This window comes from Erithacus rubecula (genome assembly GCF_903797595.1).
Source record: "Erithacus rubecula genome assembly, chromosome: 3".
NCBI classification, from domain to species: domain Eukaryota; kingdom Metazoa; phylum Chordata; class Aves; order Passeriformes; family Muscicapidae; genus Erithacus; species Erithacus rubecula.
The window spans coordinates 57219689-57240681 of NC_136689.1; the positions used below are offsets into that span (position 1 = coordinate 57219689).

Below are 20993 nucleotides of genomic sequence, written 5' to 3' on the forward strand. Positions count from 1 at the left end.
AGCCTGTTTCCCTTTTATCCAGAAAAAAGGATTGCTTTCTGCCAAGTCAGCTTTCAATAGTGATCACAAAAGCAAAACCGAAACAATACAAGCCTCTTCTCCACTCAAATACTGCAGTAGACTTGACTAGGTAATTTTAACTATTCTCTAAGGTAACCTGGCTTAACTAAGCTATAAACACAGAAGACTAAATATGTAATTAGAAAGTATAAAAATGACTCCTCATTCTTATCAAAAACCTCAAATTTTTGTAAAACTAAATATTGCCCACTGTGTATTGTGTGGAAATCACATGTATTTTATCTTAGAGAGGTATTTGAGTTGGCAGTACATAAAACTCCTTAAAATTAATGTCTTTTATAAAAATAAGTATTTTCATTTTTCTAATTTAAAATGATTGGAAGCATTGCACCCTCCTCCTCCAAGCACAAAACTAAAACCAAAAAACTCACATTAAAAAGTTGTAAAAATTGTGTTACATACTTCAGCAAAATGCTTTAGGACAGTGTTAAAAGTCTTACATTTCTAACCTGAATATGATTTTCCAGGAAAAAAATCCCCAAATTTCTATACATACTAGGAGTTACTGTTCCTTCTGAATACAGAAATAACTCTTGAACCTGACAATTATTTCATAGCACACAAAGAATGAAATACTTTTTAAAGTTCATGCTGCTTTTAAAAATGAGGCATTTAAGGAAATGTGATTAAATATTTCAAGTATTTATCAATCAAAAGTAGCTGTTTACAAAAAGAAAAATCTAAAAATGAAAAACTTAAATTACACACTGCACTGAACATGAAAAATTTTCATAAGGCTACATATAAATGAGAATGCACACAATTAAAACTTTTACTTTATATAGTGAAGCACTCAGATGCTCATTTCCCTTAACTATACAATTAAAATTAGTAGACAAAGTTGTACATTGTGAACATCTGACTTATTTCCATCATTCAAGTGAAAATTTTGGAATCATCTGAATTAGAATTTAAGGTTGATTCAAGGAAATTACATTAAATAGCTTAATCATTTATCAGAAGTGGTGCCAACTTCATGAGCACATTTAAACTAATTTACAAGTATGTAATATTCATTTAGCTTAATCAGTAGAAGACAGGCAGGAATCAATGTAGAGCAATTGCATATAAGGTGCTGCCCAAGTAGCAACTAAACTGATTTTTTAAACCACTTCAGTTGAAACTTTGAAACTTGAATGCTTAGAAAAGTCCTGGGACTACAATTCTATTTTGGTGGTTTAGCAAGAGCTCAATTATTACCCTAAGGTTGCTTTTCCATGGAAAAAATGCACCTCAATACAAAGGACGAAAGTAATTGTAAGAACTTGATATAACTACGCAACTTCACATTTTAAGGATACATTGATAATTATACATTGAGATTTACTAACATACTTACTAATGTTTTTTGAGATATTATGGATAAAAAAGATATATTTTTAAAGCTATTTTGTGTGCTGATAGAATATTGAAAAAAATCATATTTACTTCAGTAGCTTTTATGGTGTTTTGAAATAGAGATGAAAAAGTTCACCTGGCACTCACCTAGGGCCATGATATGCCTGGTCTAGATTTGTCAGTTAAGCAGGAACAATTCTACTTAGTGTGTGCTGCACATAAGGCTGCAATCAGGACATATCTGAAGGATGTGCATGTGTCAAATACTTCTGGGAATGGTGTACATGTGCACATGCATCAGTCACCTCCCTGCCTCTAGGAATCCTGAAAAAAGGGCCCTAAACAAAATTCTCAAACTAAATACAGGTCATCCTTTGAAAAAGTTGGTTGTATTTTTACCCTAGAAGAAATGTGCAGGAGAGGAAAAATAAAAATATCCTTCCCCAAACCAAAAAGGGAAGCTTCTTAATCAAGTATAACACATTTATATAAAAACCTTTCTCTTAATTAATACATCATCACCACATAGCCAAATGTATTTTTTTTTTTATACTACCAAACTTGCTATTCACACTTTATGTATTAATTTCTTTATGTGTGGATATCTTTAAATTCCTGAAATTATAGCAATGTATATGAACTTATGCTACTACGAAGCACTTCCATTTTATTTTTATATATGTACTCCAGAATATTAAATACAGTTTTTAGAACAGGCTTCTGAAAACAAGCTATTACTTGGGATGTTACAAATATTCTTAAATGTATTCTAGGTTACAGGATTCATTGAGAAAGTCACTCAGAAAAGAAAGTTCACAGTGTATTAATTAAATTATTTGTTCCTATTTTATTTGATTTGGAAATGTTGTTGGTTATGCAGAAAGATGGATAATTTCTCCTTAAAACAATTAGCTTAATATTCAGTCTTTTTAACAAGTACTTTTTATAGCAAGTGTACTTAACATAAGAAGCCCAAAATAGCAGTATTGACACTAAGACCAATTACTTCCAATGACACGAAGACCAATTATTTCCAAAAAAGAAAATAACTTATTCTATGTAAAACTGCATCACATGATTTTAATGGAAAACTGTAATGAAAAAAAATGTTCTTTATTACAATGAGATGCAATATTTAAAATATATGTGGAAAGAAAATCTTAACTGCCCTAGAGAAGTTGATTTTGTTTGCTGCAGAATCAAAACTGTGTGTTATTTGTATCATCTCCTGATTAGATTACATTCATTCCTATCACATACACATTTTTTACATACACACACATCACAGACATTTTTCTTTCAGAGATGCTTTAGGCAAAGACTGTTCTGTTGCATACTTTCTTTAAGTGCCCTTAAATAACCAGACACACAGAATATCCTACCAGTTATGAAAGTATGTCCTAATGTTCTTTGTTAGTAATACTCTTGAATAATCTTAGACTGCACAATTAAATACAAATACCTCAAAATGCATGCATCGATTCATGGAAATTACATGCAAATCAGACTCTGAAAACGGCAAGCAAAAAGTTCAAGGTAGAGTGGGATGATGAAAAGACAGAGCTTCCTCTCTACTTCCTTCTTGATCATGAAGTCTACTTGCTTTGCTTTTACAAAGAGAAAGTTAGAAAATATGCTAATACTTGCTTTCCAGGACTGGCCATGTTTCTTGATGAATAGTAACAAAAAATTAAGATCGTTTTCTTGACATAACAAATGAAACTATCCAACTTTTCATGTATCCAAACTGAATTTTTTTTCCCAACTCCTGGCCTGGAAGAGGGTCTGAGAAAGCGGTTTTATGTCGTGAGATGAGACACAAGAGGGTTCTCAATTCAACTAAAAAAACCCTGCTAAGGAATAATTTATCCTCACAAGCATTAAAAAGCAACAAAGTAAATGGCACATTGTAAAATGAGTTCCACACTTCTATCCTTCACTTTTTCTGCACTTGCTTTGAGCAATAACTTTGAGCAGATCTTGTCTTTGACTACACCTATTTAATCAGCATTTTACAAGTGAAATTATTTTTTAAAATATTTATATTTTTAGATTTCACATGTACACTCAAATCCACAGAGCCTTACCAGTTAACCCACACATGGCATTTGTTACAAAGATCAGTGTACATAGTAAAGAATAAGAAGTATTAAGTATTCTTATATGTATAAGAAGTTAATCAACACAGAAGTTCTGAAAACTATATTTACTCTCAAAAAACATAAGTTAGCAGATTTCTGGTTGCAAATTTTTTTGCCAGTTATTGGCAAGTTGAAAAAGTTGACTTGCCAATAAGCACTAAAGTAAACTTATAGGAATAATACAAATATGCCATAGCACACATTTTAATGTTATATTGTAAGGAAGATGCATCAGAGGGAAGCAACTATAATTTAGTTGCATATAGCAGATGTACAGGAATATGCATATTTTGAAGCATAATTAAAACCAGGCACCCCAATCTTGAAAAGGTATTGTTTTTTCTGCATAAATGCAGGGTTGAATTTCACACTCCTTTACAGATGTTGTCAAAAAGCAACTATGTCCACTTAAATTAATTAAAAAAATATCATATAAGTAAATTACATTTACTTATATATATATAATATGTAACTCATAAAAATTCCTGTCAGTTATTCTTAAACAGAGATAGTGCTAAACCATCACTACATGTGTGGGCTCTTTTCTGTCAAATCTAAATAAATAAAATTATGTCTACCTTCTTTCACCAGAGCTGTATCCAATGAATTTTTTACAAATGAGAACAACAGTACAACTAATGCCTTTCAAGCCTCAGCAAAACTGAATTATTAAATCTGTCTGCCTATATCCTATTACAGCCTACTTATGAATACTTGATTTTATTTTGTATAATTGACAACAGTTGTCAGGAAAGGAAGGTTTTAACGGCAATCAAATTAAGATCAACTGGTATAAGTGTCAGAGTGAAGAGCTTGTGTCAAGTGTTGATGAATTAATTGATGGGTCAGTGGGAAACAGGGCACGTGGAACTGCAGTGTCACAAACAGCTTTATATTTTTTGGCAATATTACCTTCCTGCTTTATGTGAAAAACATTGAAATAGATAGGTTACTAGAATGCAGCCAGCAAAAGAAAAAACAGACTGACTTTGCACAATTTACACCAGATCATTTACAAACAACTTAATTTTTAAATCATTTATATTACTTAAGTGACTATGTACATGAAAATTTTAAACTGATGACAAGGTGAATAGCAGCACCAAGATGACATATTGGAGTACAGAGTTTCATTTACTACTTTCAATTATGATGGCTTCTAAGGAGGAACAAAACCACAAGACATCTGAAACATCTTAAACATTTAACCTGCATCACCATTCCAGACTATGCACATTTATAGAAGGCTGATTAAATTAGTTCAAAAGCATTAATTTCTCTTAAGACTGGGGAAGAACTGTGTGTACTCGAGATATTTGATCTGAATTAAGAAACTGATGAAGCAATTGATTAATTGGAATTTAAGCCATCAGTCACTGGATCCATGAACAGTTTCATTTACATTCTAAACAATCAGCAGATGGTCTTATAGGATACCATGTATTAATACACAGTCAATATGATACCCCTAAACTCATCACAGTTCCTTATTGACAAGAACTCAGACGTTTTTTTAATCCAAGCTTGATCACACTGCATCTTTTTTGAATTGCAGTATTGATTCTGTATGCTTTAAGAATTTTTATCCCTATTAAAACATTATGGAATTTTCAGATACAGCAATGTTCCAAGTTAAAAAAAAAGTCTATATTTGTATTCCGATTCTCAAATTTTAGCTTACTGACTTATATTGAGATATACAGAAGGATACTCAAAACCAATAATCTTTTCCATTTAATACAATCTGATGCACCACTTTGCTCCATTATTCTTCTGATGCATACTAGAAATCTCTTTTTGCAGAAACCCAGCGATACAGAAAAAAATTGGTGTGCGTTATTTACATCTTCAGAGTAATGACTCAATCAAAAAGTCTGCCACAGACAATGCTTAGAACAAATTCTCACTTTTCAGATAAAATATGAACTAAACACCTCCATCATTTGAAAGCTTTGACAGCATAGCAGAACTCGCTGTCCCCATCAACCTCTCTTACGCACTTACATATTTCTGAAGACCATTAACACAAAATATATATATATACACATCTCAAAGAAGAGTGCTTATAGAAGACTCAAGGAGCATTTCCTCTTTTGATGAAAGCAAAGTTCACAGAGGAGGTTGAGAAAAGCATATGGCCAAATTTACCAGTATCCACTGAGAACATGTTTTGCCCCTCCATGATTTTAGTAGCAGCAATGATCATCAACTTGAAGGACATTCCATTAACTAAATTAAGGGGAGCGGTAATAAAAGCCTTGGTATCTCAGCAAGCTTAAACACAGAAAAGAACAAGTCAAAGGAGTTGACAAAGCCATTGGGTTATAATAAGAAAAACAGGGGTGTGAAAAACAAGAGGATAAATTCTTAGTTAAAGTTTAGCAGGGAAAAGCAAGGTTTCCTTTATTATTTACTGGTAACTGGGAAGAAACAACTAACCCAGCTATGAAGATTTAACACTGGACTTTATACTTTACAGAAAAAAATCTTATAAATTTCTATACAAGGAACCCTTGAACCCTACTTTATCAAGAGTAATTTTGTTTTTTTATTTTCAAAGCCTTTGACAATGTACCAACAAGTCTATCAGTTCTTAATATACATATTTTTTTTTTGCCTGACTTGCCCTGCCTCTGGGATCTGCTTTGATGATTCTCACCTTCAGTTACTCCATTGTTTCCCAAACAGGGAGAATTGCTTGGGATTTTGGGACATTCAGACTGCTACCCAAGCCATCAAATTCCCTCAAATTTCTGGGAAAATCCATTAGCACTGGGAAATAGGAATAGGCTAATTTATGCCTAACACAATACATTGTCTCCTTATGCATCAATTTTCTTAACTTGTACTCATCTTTTTTTTTTTTTTTTAATACAGAAGAAAAGAGAAATATTTCTTTGTTAATGCTTATTTTGCTGCAAATCTAATTAAACACATGGATTGTACGAGTCTGACAACTATGCACAGAAAATAAAAGAAAATAATTAGGGAATTGTATATATTATCATGTCTTCTAATAATATTTTACTGTGTAATGTTATAGTTCCAATAGAGAGAGTAGAATATTATTGGGAGCCTAATGCCTGCTGAGACCACCTCCTTCCACCACATAACATTCATACTATCTGACTACATCTTAAACAAGTGGCTGATCACGTCAAATCACCAGTACTCAGTGGCTTAAAGCAGATACCAAAACATTTCAAGCCTGAGTTAAATCAAATGCTAAAAACAGAATAGGAACTGAAGTAGAGAAACAGATTAAAGTAGTTTGGACAGATTGTTGGCAGCTACTCATGCCCTGAAGATAAACTTTTATCTGGCCGTATGTGCAAAACTTAACTCTAGTCATTTATCATTCTCTATAGCAATAGATTTTCAAAGCATTTTATTTTCCAGACAGGTAGGTTTTACAGCACTTGTTTTCTAAACATAATAGAAAATTCCAGAATGTGTGACAAATGCAAATCATTCAGACTTATTATTTCGCAATAGCTGGTTTTATGAAGAAATAAAAAGTGACATCAGCTGCACAACAGAATTCCAAACTGACATTTTCTCCTCTGGTTTGATTTTCAAATATCTAAGTTCTATAACAGGCTGGGTCCCAGACAATTAAGTTATCTGTAGAACATTTATTCTTAACTGTCCAGAATAAATAGATATTACTGGCATCATCTTTATTATATTCTTCCTTGCAGTGAGTTTGAAGTTTAATTTTTTGACATAAATATTTGACTAATGTTTGCTTTTTAAGACCTACAAAAGCTAGATATTTTAAACAAGTAAAACACATCTGGTGGCACAATGTTCTCTTTTTGCACAGAAATGCTTAAGAATCATCATCTGATTCTGATGCATCAGAATGCATCAAACTCATCATTTTCAAAAAGACTTCTTTAATGAGCAGACTTTCTTTGAGAGGGTAGATTCTGGAGCATCCCTTTACTGGCTACACAGTACCTTCCATCAGAAAACCAACTTGTATGAATGACTATTTAAGCCTATACTCACATTGCAGAGTTTATGCCAGTTAAATGGCTAGCATTTAAAATAAAAATTACATCTGAGAGTTATATTGCTACAGAAATGAATTGCTCCAAAGCCTCAAAATAAAAATTATTTTCCTGTTTTATTCCCACATTTTACTTATCACTGTTGCTAAAGTGATTACAAGTAAAGAATCCTGAAAACTCTTAAACAACAAATTTTAATGCTAGGGAAATTACTCTTTTTCCTGCAATTCTGAAAAGTATAAATATATTTGCAGCTAGTATTTTATGCCTGAATAAATGCACCATTTTAAAATAGTTTCAAAACACCGATCTATGCAATGGTCCAGGGGGACCTTGACAGGCTGGAGAAATGGGCTGATGAGCAAGTGCTAGAACAATGTAACAGTGGCCTGAAAATACTGGATGTAGCAACTGTGCAACTTGCATTACCTCACAAAGAATTAAAGTTTCTCCATGTGGGATTGTGAGAGTTTTTAAATTATTTTCCAGTTCCTTACTGCTTGCATTGCACAGTTGTAGCGGTGGACAGTGTTTTGCAATGCCCACATCAGTAAATTATTATGTACTGGATTTAAGGACAAACAGTACCAAACTTGGTTTATGATAAAAACCTTTGCATGAGAGTACACTTGATACCAGTGGAACTGATCAGCCACTGGGAGCTGCTCTCTCCAGTGTATCACCTCTACCACTGAAAAAAAACCAAACCAAAACAAAAACATCTTTTGTCAATTTAGTAGCTGTTGAGAAATCTACAGCAGCTGAGGTACTAAGATTTGTAACTTTATTTTACCAGAATTCTACATAGAGTTTTTTTTTTTTTAATGAACTTTTACAAGTTTGCTAAAAGAGAAATATTTTAATGCAGTACTCTTTCTCTTAACAAAAAAATACTCCTCTTCCAGAAGCAGTGGCTGCTCCTGTACATGGAATCATGTCTACCAAAAAACTTAACTCCATGCAAAAGACGTGCTAGGTTCAAATACCGTGGTCAGGAAAGCTGAAGCAGACCAGGAAAACTATTTCACCCTTTGAAAGCTCAGTTTCACCAGAACAGGCTGAAGAGAAAATCCAGCTCTGCTCTTCATACCATCACAAAGCATAATCCATGACAAAGAGGACCTCAGGATCAATAAAGAAGAGTAAGCAATTCTTACTCCCATAAAGAGCTACTAAGGAAAGTCAGCACTGTGATTAGTCTGTCATAGGCCTACAGTAGTTAACAGATGTACAGAATAGAAATAATTCTTTGCAGTCCTACTGTCTATGGAGCACATCACAAGACCTAAAGCATTTTACCCTTTTTACCCCTCTACCCTAGCTGCAGACATAGGTAACTAGTTGCTTTAGCCCTATTTCCCTGTACAACGCTGTTCTGCCATGCCATCCTTCTCCCAATAACTTTTGACTTGTGGCCAATTTCAACCTAGTATGACAGAGAAATGATCTCAAAATTAGGAAGTTCCCTGAGTTTTTGTGAAACAAGAGAGGATGAAAGAGTCATATGAACAAAGTAAAAGCCAAGCTGCCAGTTCCAACAGTCATCTCTTCTAGGACCTTGCAAAGATTGATAGCTAAAATCAATGTTTGCTTAGCTCAGAACCAGCCACCGCATTTTCCAGTTTTTCATCATGAATAATAAGAATCTGAAATTATTAGAGGCATGTAAATAAAAAGCTTGCCTGGAAAAAAACAGTTTCATTCATTCTTTTTTTGACACTTTGTAGTTACCCTAAAAGTTTGCACTCCTCTCAGAATTTCACATTTGAAAGTAAAAAGAGTACAAATATTCCAGAAACACTGAGTCTTATGAACACATGCACGAGATTTTCAGGAAGGACCAGACCCAGCTCATGTCAGAGCATGTTTTAGCATAAAAATGCCTGACCTGTATCAGAAGCCAGTCACTGCACCAAGGCACAGCCAATGTGGAGTGCAAGGATTGTAGATCAGAGAAGGAAAGAGTTTCTCTTTGAATTTTTTCTTGTGTTTTACACACACAGTATCTTTGGTATTCCCATAATGAAGTTACTAACACACACTTCAGTTGGCAGCTTCTGTGGACAATGATAAAGCTGTATGATGAAAACTGGAATGCCCTGTCTAGCCTTTGATTTTTGATTGAGATGACATATAGATAAATGAAATGTACAGAACATCCAAACAAATAAAAAATGATCCTGAAAGTTTTATTAAAGGCCACTTAAGATCTAGTTTAATTTCAGAAAGGGAGCTTTGTGTTGGTGTAACAATCTTGCATACATTTGCATAGCAGCTTTACATTAAGGTAGTCAGTTTTTGGCATGCTGCTTGCTTATACAGGAAATTAAAATAATCTTTAAACCATCTTTTGCAACCAGCTCAGTATGAACATTTCCTTTCATTTGTTGGAAGTCTGATAAATGGGACAAATCATCCAAATCACTTGTCACTTCTGCCATATATAATGAGTAAAATCAAGATTCAGCTGTAAATAATCCCCTCCTATCTTTTCAAACACATAGAACTCCAAAATATATCTTACTTCATAAGTTTTTCATGCTTAATTTTTTTAAATTAATTTTATTTATTTTGAAACAAATGAAAATCTTTTGAAAATCTCTGTTATATAAGGAGCCAGCCAGCAGCAAAGAATTCACATTTGAGGAGTGATTTCCACCTGCTCCATCCCCCTGGGAAGTAACCCTAACTCAAAATACAAACAACCATCTACCTGCCTCCACCCATAAAAGAGAGGAATACGAATGCTACAGACTGTCACATGAATACAAAAGAAAGTCCCACCAATATGAGCCTTTAGACTACAAATTCTGTCAAAGTCTGATTAATAAACACAGGAATCTTAGAAATTAGATACTGGCAGACAATTGACATCAAGCTATATCATCAGATCTTTGAAGAGATTATTCTACCTAAAAGACAATGCATTTGAAAAAGAAAGGGAAAAATACATGCAATAAGAAATTATTTTTATCAAAATAAGCTTGATACCCCAGAATGCAGCTGCTGCAGAGTTAAAAGTATCCTAGAAAACTGTAAAATTGCATTGGGGGTGAGTTTCTGGATGAACTTTGTAAACTGCCCATTTTTAACTCAAATTGCTTCTTCTTTTGAGTGATGATGTAGGATATTGCACTGCTGCAGATTACATTAATATGTAATATAAATATTGAAGTTGGAAAACTGTACTTTACCCTAAAAGAAGCTTACAGGGAGGTCTGGATTTTGAGATTAGTTCAAACTCTCCACTTTACTCTTTAGAGATTTATAGTAAGAAGCTATAGTTAAACTGCTTTATTACACAGAAGATAAAATTACATACAGAACATAAAACCATGCAAAAACTATTACACAAAATACTTAAAAGTTTCAACAATAAATTAAAGCATAAATCAGTCAAAACTGCAACATCAGGAAGAAACAATTACAGATGTAAGTGTTCACTCTTTAGTCAAAAAGCAATTACTGCCATATGCTTGAAGTTTAGAAAATTATTTTTGTATGGTTTTGGTTTTTTGTTTTGTTTTTAAGGAAGTGTAACACCAATAAAACTAGTTAACCTGTTGCTTATTAATAGAAAACTATGTTTTTTAGTAGATTGTGGTTCTGAGAGAGAATAAAAAGAAAAGCCCTGAACCTGAGGCTGGTTAATAAAAATGGAGCTCATATAAGACCACTGGAAGACTTTGTCACTCCAGGCCAGTTATAGATGATCACTGCATGTAATCAGCATTAACATTACAGTAATTTCTTCTTTTAGCTAATATATAGCTCTACTAGATTTCCGTAGGCTATCAGAAATATTTTTGTCTTCTCTTTCAAATGATGTCTACAAATTTAGGCTTTTATCTGAAATATATGATAGAACTCCAGTGCCACAGTGAAATACTATGTGCCACAAAATACAGGTCTTACCAATATCACAGCTATTAGCTTTGTGAAATTTAGTGCTGTCTGACAAATACCAGACAGTTCTTCAGGATCTGAAGAGAAATGGTAATATAAAGGAGGAAAACTCATTTGAGTTATACACAGGTGCACCCAGTAGTAATTTCTAAACTTTACAAAACAGCTATAATTTATAGGTTGCTATAAAGCAGATATTTGTTTCTCAAAGATTAAGAGTACTCCCCTATCATCATGTGGAGAGAAAAGGAGCTAACAAGCAGAACTTTTTATTTTTCTCACACAAGAAAATTCCTAGTTTTCTGGCTTTTTTTTTGACTGACTGAAAAGGCAGTATTACTTTGAATAAAAAAACCCCAAAAAAGGTATTTCAGAAGTTCAGATCACTGCAATAAATTTTTCCAAAAATAGTTATTTTGAACACATATTAGGTTCAGATTTGAGTTCTTTTCAATGTAATAACAGAAACACAATCAGATTACATTTAATGCATGTTGCAAGACAATGATCAGCTGTGAATACTTTAAAATAATGTCAAATCATACCAATCAAGTACAGTCTTATAAATACATTTGCTAAATATTTTTAGCATTTTTAATATTTAAACCTTTTGTTTAAAAAGCTCATAAAAAACATCCATGTAGAGAAACATATCTATACAAATCTCAATTTCACAGTAAGATTAGTCCTCATTTACAGCCTAAGAATGTGTTTGTCACATATAGACTCTCTCCCATTAATCTGATAAAGGTGGAGCTCCACCAGTCTATTTAACCATTTCAAATGGGCCACAATGTATCATTTAAAATTTTACCACAATCACCAACTTATCATGTAACCAATGTGAATTGTTAAAACATACCAGTTTTTTCTGAGGTTCTAAGAAACACCATGTCAGACGGGATTCGTTGATTCTAAAAGAAGAAGAAAAAAAGGTATATTTTTTGTAAGTAGGAAAAAAGTGAATTCCAATCAAAAGTCCAGTAAGATCTATCACCAAAAGGTCACAATTGGATTGAAACTCAATTAAAATAGGATTTCTCACAGTACTTTACATTCAGCATTTGCAATTCAGAAATCAATATTTTTAAAAAATTATACAATAAGCAAACAACAGCTAATCCTTTGAGATGTTCTCTAAAAGTGAATCCTAAGTACCTGAAGAACAGATTATCATTTTCTTGACTGAAAACAGTACTTCAAGTATATAAATACCTAATAGAAATATCTTAAAACACAATTTCACTGAGCAAAATTCTGACATTCAGTTACCACACATAATAGAAAAAAAATAGAGGTAAATTTAAAATATCTGTCTTGGCTCTCAAGTCACAAATATTATGTATACCAAGCCTTCTTCTCTCTTCCTACACACACAAACTCACACAGGGGAAATAGCAAATTAGGGAACAGCATTTTTTCTATTTTTTTTTACATATGTAAAGTGAACAGAATTTCTTCCTCACTATCGAAGCCATAGAATCATGTGCACAGTCAGATGTACCTGTCCTGCCATGTCCTTTCCAGCACAATCCAGAACTATCTGTATCAAGTTTTCAATTATTTGTTCATCACAGAAAGGCTAATCTAAGCTTTCACAAGTTAAACAAAATGAACAATACCAGTCTCCCACACACATGGTATCTGATACATGACTATCCAAATCCTGAGCTCTCTCTCCACTTGTTCTCAAGGCATCTACCAGCACCAGCTACACATGGCCAACACAGGGTTTAGGAATGAAATATTGGAGAAAGCAAAAATAACCAATATCAAAATCTGCAAGACACAGGGATGAAAAGGAAAAAAGAAAGGTTTTCCATTAATCCAAAGAAAGTTTCCCAAGATCATCATGCAACCACAACAGTGTCATTTGGAATAGTGTGATCTGAAGAGATCTGCCAGAGTCAACTGCCAGACTATGGGCTTAGCTTCCAAAATAAGATGATGTAAACTCTGAATCTCTGAGAGACTGCTACTTCTCACCAGTTCTTGTAACATACTCTCAGCAACACCAGTTTATAAATGGGATTGGAAGCAATTGCAACTGTATTGTCTGTGGGAAGTTCAGTAAAGAGGGGCCATAAAGGGCTACAGAGAGGGTTACTATCATAAGCAAAGACGAAGCTTGAAAAATAAGGAAGTTGGGAAACACTAAAAATAGATGTATGTTTTAGTTTACCTGAAAATTTTACAATTTTTCTACAAAAAACCCTCTGCATAAATTAAAATTATGCTTTTTTATCAATTAATATTTCATCATTTGCAGCATTTCCCATTTTAACTCTTTATGCTTTGGCATAAAATGAAGTTAAAGCAAGTTAAAATTCACTTGCTTGTATGCCAACAGTATTCACCTTGAAGAGGTTGCTCATCTGTAACTAGTACAACATTTTTTTGAATCTTGCCTCCTAAGAGCTAATAATTAAGGATGTAGTGAAATTTATTATCCATCATAAGCCCAGATTCAACTAGGAATATCTCATTCAAATTTGGAAAAAAATGCAGAAAAAAGATTAAACTATATTATTTTGCCCCTTTCAGAAGGAAAAAAGAGAAAAGGGAAAAGACAACTTGAAAATTAAATAATTCTGTCCTTAAATGACAATAACGATTAAACAGATATCCAGTCTTACTATAGATTAGCTATACATTTTTGCAGCTCCCCTGCCAGCTCTGACAAAAATCCATTACACGAGTTTCAGGTTACTGACTTCATGCCTACAAACTTCCAGTTACTTGTAAACAAGCTAAAGCACTTCACCAACATCCAAAAATTTTGCAAAAATAACAGTCAAGTGATCTAATACTGAATTAAACAGAAGTTCTGGTAATAGAAAGGAAGTACCTACAAGCCACTACCAACTTCCACAGAGGACACATTTCAGGTTGAGTGAAACATTCACCTGGCACAGAGTATACAAGATTCAGATAGTTTATGCCTGACAAAACTGGGCAGAATCATAGATAGCTGAAGTTGGAAGGGACCCATAATGATCACAGAATCCAACTCCTTGTGCTTTAAGGACTATCCATGACTAAACCATTTGACTAAAAGCAACATCCAGATAGTCCTTGAACTCAAACAGGTTTGGTACGATGACCATTTCTCTGGAAATCTTGTTCCAGTGACTGTGCAGCCTCTTAGTGACAGACCTTTTCCCAGAACTTCCCCAAACACAGCTTCATTCATAGAATGGTTTGGGTTGGAAGGGACTTTAACTATCATCTTGTTCCAGCCCTCTTCCACGGGCAGGAACACCTTTCACTAGACCAAAGTTGATCAAAGCCCATCCACCTGACCTTTAACAGTTCTGGGGACAGGGAATTCACAACTTCTCTGGGCAACCAGAGAACTTCTCTGGCCAACACCGTCACAGTGAAGAATTTCTGGCTACTATCTACTCTACATCTACCCTTTTTCAATTTAAAGCCATTACTCCTTGTACTGTCACTGCACACCCTTGTGATTCCATTTCCTCGTGCCCTGTTGCTGATTATCAGAGGGTGATCAGCAACTCCTCCCTCACTGCCCCCCAATAAGAAAGTCATAGACTGTGATCAAATTTGTCATGTGAATATTTTCTCATTTTAATACAAAAGTACATATTGATTTTGCCTTCTTTTGTGTTTTGTCTTGCTCATTTTTCTTTCCTGTAAAATAAGGAAACCTTTTCTGTATAAATGTATCTGAATGTATCCTACCACGCAGGGAAGGCTAGAGACTGACTTGTCATGAAAGAATTTAAAACTGACATCTTGTTTTATTATGAGGTTTTTCATAATTTGGAAGTGGGCAGAAAGACACTGCAGGAGTACTAGGTACCAAAAACATCGTCACTACTATTGCTGACAGCAAATATAGCCCTGCAGACACATACCTAGTCACTATAAAAGGGTGACTACACAGAAACAGATGGCAAGTATGCTACAAAAATCTTTAACATCTCATTATGGAGGAAATTAAATTCTATTTTACATTGTCAGTCAAACAGCAGCAGTATGTCAATCACGTTAGCCCTCTCATGTCATATTTATCAAAGTAGAACAAGTTAAAATGACAACACATACAACTTCAAGCATTCAGAAACCCATGAAAAAACTACATAATCTAAATTACTGTGGAGATGATACTAGAAATGCATATGAACATATATGAAAATTTGAATATATAAGTCATGAAAATTACTTGAATATGTTGTTTTTCTTAAATTTGGGCAAAATTAGATCTCCAGAAAAGGAGGGCTTCCATTTATCTCAGTGTTTGCTGACTTCCATTTAGTCACAGAGAACCAACTCCAGCTAGCCAACGGTCAATACAAGACAAGTGCTTCCCCAGCTCCAGGGTTCCCATGAGTAACTCTATGCCATTCTGGAATACCAGCCAGACTGGTAAATAAGAAAACCCATAAAGACATCTATACTTTCCTGCAACACAGGCTACAACATTCACTTAAAAAATACTCTTCTCATAGCTTTCAAATTGCTTTTATATTTTTCTCATGTTTTTATCTTGCAGTTGCTATTTACATAAACTTTTCCTATTCCTTAGTCAATCTTCCAACACCCCTCAATTGTGCATAGCTACAGACCTTTGGAAATTTGCATGTACTGTCCTTTCTTCTCCATTCATGCAATGAACCATGTACTTTTATAATTAACTAAAATACTCCCGCTTGCTTCTGAGTTATAAATAGAAGAGGCACTTCTCAGTTGTCTTCTTGGATCTGCACACTGTGAAATACTGCATGTTAGCATTAACTGCAATCCTTGCAAATACTGGATTAATTTCACTTCACACTCAAGATTAAGAAAAAAAATTGTACCTTTACAGGTCCAAGAAAAGCTCTCAAGGTTTTAAGAAAATGCATTACTGTTCTCATGCTTTAAATCACTATTATGTGTTGTTATTGTTAAATGTTGGCCCACTAATGTGTTGCAACTTCTATTAACTAAACGTATTACTGAGTTTTATGCCCTCCTCACATCTCCAAAATGTATTCCAAACAGTCAATAAGGTACAGTGTCTAAGTAACAATGTATGAACTCAACAACTCATCCCTTCAATTGTCTTATTTAGGAACACTAATGCACATCTGTGCTTCCACTGGAAACTAAAAGTGTATCTTAACACCAGCCAAGGACAACACCCTGAAGCAGCATGACTGTTCAAGACAGGGGACCATTTTTCAGCTAACAGATATGGATATCTTTCAGCTTTTAAAATTAGGCAATATTTTCATCTGTTCAGGCTTCAGCCTGACTAATAATAGCTCAGTATGAATTTTTCAGTTGAAACAATAGATGTATTACTGGAAACTAAACTATATTAAGCATATTACAGCCATTTAAGAAATAGTTTGAAATTAATTAGATTATTAAAAAAAAGACAAATCACAGGATATTCAAACTTTAAATCTAGAAAAGCCTTTCACTTAAGTTGGTAGTATTTGTGATGCAGTCACTAGTTAACATATGGATCTTCAGCTGAAGTGAGTCATTAATTTCACTGCAGAAATGCTGTTGATGCATCTACCAGTCAAATACAATGTTAACTTGTTTCTCTGTCATTAGAGTGAGCAATTGAACATTTCACTCCTGACTGGTTCTTTGGCTTAAGAGTCATACTCTGAAATTGAAAACTGCTTGCTCCAACAAAATACACTCCTCAACAGAACCAGAAAACATTTAATTTCATTAGTCTGAAAGCACCCCCAGCTAGGTCAAAAGGAAAAAAGGCAGCTCTGCTGGGGCAGTAGGGAGCTGAAAGGTGAAATACTACATTCAAACCATTATATGCATCTTACTGATATACCTGACTAAAATCTTCATCAAAAAGCACACTACTCATACTTTCTCTAAGTCCTTAAACATCACTCTTTTCATTAAAAACTTCAGGTACTCACAACATATGAGCCCTAAGCTACTGCAAATACTGTTCAAATAGACTCTAATGACCAACTCTGTGAATGACAAAATGATTCCCAAAGTAACTCCAGTTTTCCAAATTCTAATATAATCCAACATACAGATGGATCACGGTGAATTTCAGGGAAGGCAGATTACTTAAGTAGCCATCAGAGTCTTCCCTACACACTATAATAATTAATTCCAGGTTTAGAGTTCAAGAATGGCCAAAAATTTCCTAATAAAAATCAAAGCAAATATCTCAGTCTCCTAGAAGTTCTGGAATAGCAGAAGCAAGCACATGCAAGCCATTTCCACTTGCACTCTAAGGTAACAAGGTATAAGCAAAACAGATGTAAAGGCCAGACATGCCAGTGCCTACCTTGTGCAGCATAGTACTTGCTGCTCAGACAAGCTCAAAAAGTTATTAGGTACACAGAGTGGACAAAAAAAAAAAAAAAAACCAGGAAAAAAAGCAAGAAATTATGCAAACCACATTAAAAAAAATACTAAATACAAAGCTGAGAGCAGCAAGGCAAATGAGACTTGAGTGTATTGTTTTTTTCTTTGAACTAGAGAAGAAACAGAAAGGACAGAAACAGAAATTTTCCAAACCAAGCAGAAGTAAATACAAGCTTTAATTTGAAGTGTCTTCTTCCAGCATCTCAATGAATCAGCTCTCTAATACAGTGTGATGGGAATTAGTTGCAGGTACTCAGAAAGTGAGTCACCTTTCCAGCATTAATTTAAGCAAAAATAGCTACCTCTGACAACAAATTTAAGCTGACTTCTAAGATCTCAGGAATTTCTTAGTAGCCTAGAAAGGCAACTGATATAAGCAACAATCTTTATTACAATGTTAATATTGAGCAAAGAAAAAGTCACAGCTCTCACTCACCATCTGCAAACAAACTGGAAAGCTTTCTGTCCATTTAAAAAGATATAAACTTTCTTATTATTTAATTATATATAGTTAAATACATATTACCTTAAAATAATATAAAAATAAAAAATAAAAAAAATAAAAATATTCCTTTAAAGTTTCAGACAGAGAAACGCTGATTCAACCATCAGAAGGAAGGTATAAGTAAGGAGACATCTTAAAACATTCAGCTCAGCACAGCATATGTCAGGGAATTAAATTCTGTATTTCCTTCAAAGATTGATTTAAGCACATACCTATTCTTAGAACATAAATATATACATTCAATTAAAATATAAATAATTCTATAATAGGCTTTACTGAAGATTCTCAAATAGGACTTGAACTAAAATACTAGCTACTTAGGACTTCACAGATAAGTACCTTGATACACTTTTCTTCAGAAGATAATTAGCATGTTAATAATCTTTAGTCTCTAAAATATATTTTAAAAGTATCAACCTTTTCCACTATGATGAGGTCTCCAACTTGTATGTCTGAACTCTTAACTTGCACTTTACCTTAAAAAAAAAAAAAGGAGAAATGCAATCAACATTAATGAAGAATAATAAAATAGAAATCCCAGAATTCAAGTGTTATAGATGCTACTGTTAACTGCAAACATTACAATTTATACAAAACAGATCTCTGCTGAACACATTGATAAATACATTTCATCTGTTTGAAAAAACAACCCAGTGGTTAAAAAAATTCCAGTTTTGTAACCAGTTAGCTATTGTAGAAGTACTAGAGGAAAAATACATATGAAAGATGCTCAAGACTGATCTGTAGTATCTGTAATAGAGTTCCAATATTGGAAAAAGGAATCTTTCACATCTACTAGACAGCACTTCTTTGTCTCATAAGAATTGTTAGGTTTATAGACATGGAGCAGTCTTGCACACGAGTTGTTATTCACAGCCCAGTTACCAACAGGTAACTGCTTCACCACTGAAGTTCCTGATGTAATTAGCACTGCCTGATAATGTTTGCAAATCTCTCTGAAGTCAAATAAATGCCTAAAGATTTAATTCTAGAAAAGTAAAATGTCAAAAGCTGAAATAGAACTTTTTCATTCTCTAAAGCTGCCCATTCAGTAACTGCTGTGAACAACTCACTCAAAAATATACAGAGCATATTTTCCAATTTAATTTCCATATGTTCTGTAAGATATTAATATTTGTAAGACTGTTAAGTTTTAACATTCTTATTTGATGGACTGAAAAACTGAGACAGAGAGATTAAGCTATTGCCCAAATTATGTTATGAATGATCTCATTATAATTCAGGAGTTCTAGTCCCAGGTCTACAACTCCAAAATAAAGTTGCTTCCCTGAGTTAAAACCAACCAAAACCCAAAATCCCCTCAGGATATAAATACACACACATATGAATAGCCTGCTGAACTAAAACAGACCTCCTGTAAGTATGATCTTCCCTCAACAGAAATACTATCATGATTCCAAGCAGCAGGTATAAAATGGCAAGTATGTCAAAACATCGGAAGGTGGTAGTGTTCTAAATGACAGGTGGAATGAATGAGAACAGAAGACACACAAAAAGCACAGAAGGAGCAGCAATATGTTTGAAGTTTAATAAAAAATACTATGAGTAGCAGATTTGTCAATGCACAATCACATCTCTGTTATACTAAGTATAGCAAAAAAACTAGGGTAGGATGCAAATCCATTACAACTCTCAATAAAGAGAGACCAAAATTTGTTATGTTTACATTTAGTAAAAGGCAGTAAGATTCATATTATGAATAATTATTTTGACTACTTGTTCTTTAAAGTTTCATGCAAAAGCAGCAGTTGCTTTGTCTAATTCAGTCAATAATAGGTGTACTTTCATAATATACAGCTAATATTTAATACATTTTCCATTAAAATAGCACTTCCAAAATGTGCAGTGTCAGGAAAATCACAATTTTTGTTTGGCCTGTCTGCAAAGTTACTTCTGAGAGCCAGACTTTGCTACTGATAGTGACCTTTTACACTAGTTCAATTTTTCAGTTGTCAGAAGCAACTTCTGTCCTCAGCTCTCAAATATAAGACAAATGCTATCTTCAATAGATAAATTTGTGAAGGGGAGAAGAAGTAGCTGAAAACTGCAGAAGGTATGAAAAGCTGTAGCAAGAACATCAGCAACTCTCTAGTTGAAGAATTTTGAGAATCCTATGCAAATTAAATTACTGTCAATGTATCAAAAGCTCTTACTTCTTTTAATTTAAAGTAACTAATACTAAAGCTCAACCACTAAAACAACAGTCTGACATAAAATCAACATATTTCACTTGCTTACCTTCACAAGCCTGTTAATTCTCCTTAAAAATTCTGAAGTTTTGACTAGAAGTGAATAGCATGTATCAGAAGAAATAATGTAATGTTACTTTGCTTTCTAAGTCTGTTGGCTTTACCAAAAGGATAGAATTTCCTATATTGTTTTCCATTCCTCTGCTAACAATTTTCATCAATTTATCAGTCAATCACTTGATTACAGCAGTAACAGTAACAAAAATTCTAGTACGAGCTATGCCAAGTCTCAGATCTACACCAGCTATGCAGTGAGCAAAACTATTCAGAGGTACTAACCAAATGCAACTACTGGCAATCAGATTTTCAACAGTCAGACTGTAACTGCATCTACAGTAAAGATCAAAAGACACTAAGCCTGTGAAGC

General features: G+C 33.7%; 1 protein-coding gene across 4 annotated transcripts in view; it reads right to left on the bottom strand.

The window, feature by feature from the left end:
• ATP9B (ATPase phospholipid transporting 9B (putative)) overlaps window positions 1-20993 on the bottom strand; it is a 149751-nt gene that overhangs the window by 90717 nt on the left and 38041 nt on the right. For all 4 annotated transcript variants that reach the window (XM_079300853.1, XM_079300852.1, XM_079300855.1 and 1 more), the window contains 2 exons: window positions 18774-18832; window positions 12345-12396 (listed from right to left, as the gene is read on the bottom strand). In XM_079300853.1, coding sequence (XP_079156979.1) covers window positions 12345-12396; window positions 18774-18832 — 111 coding nt within the window. The remainder of the gene's footprint in view (window positions 1-12344; window positions 12397-18773; window positions 18833-20993) is intronic.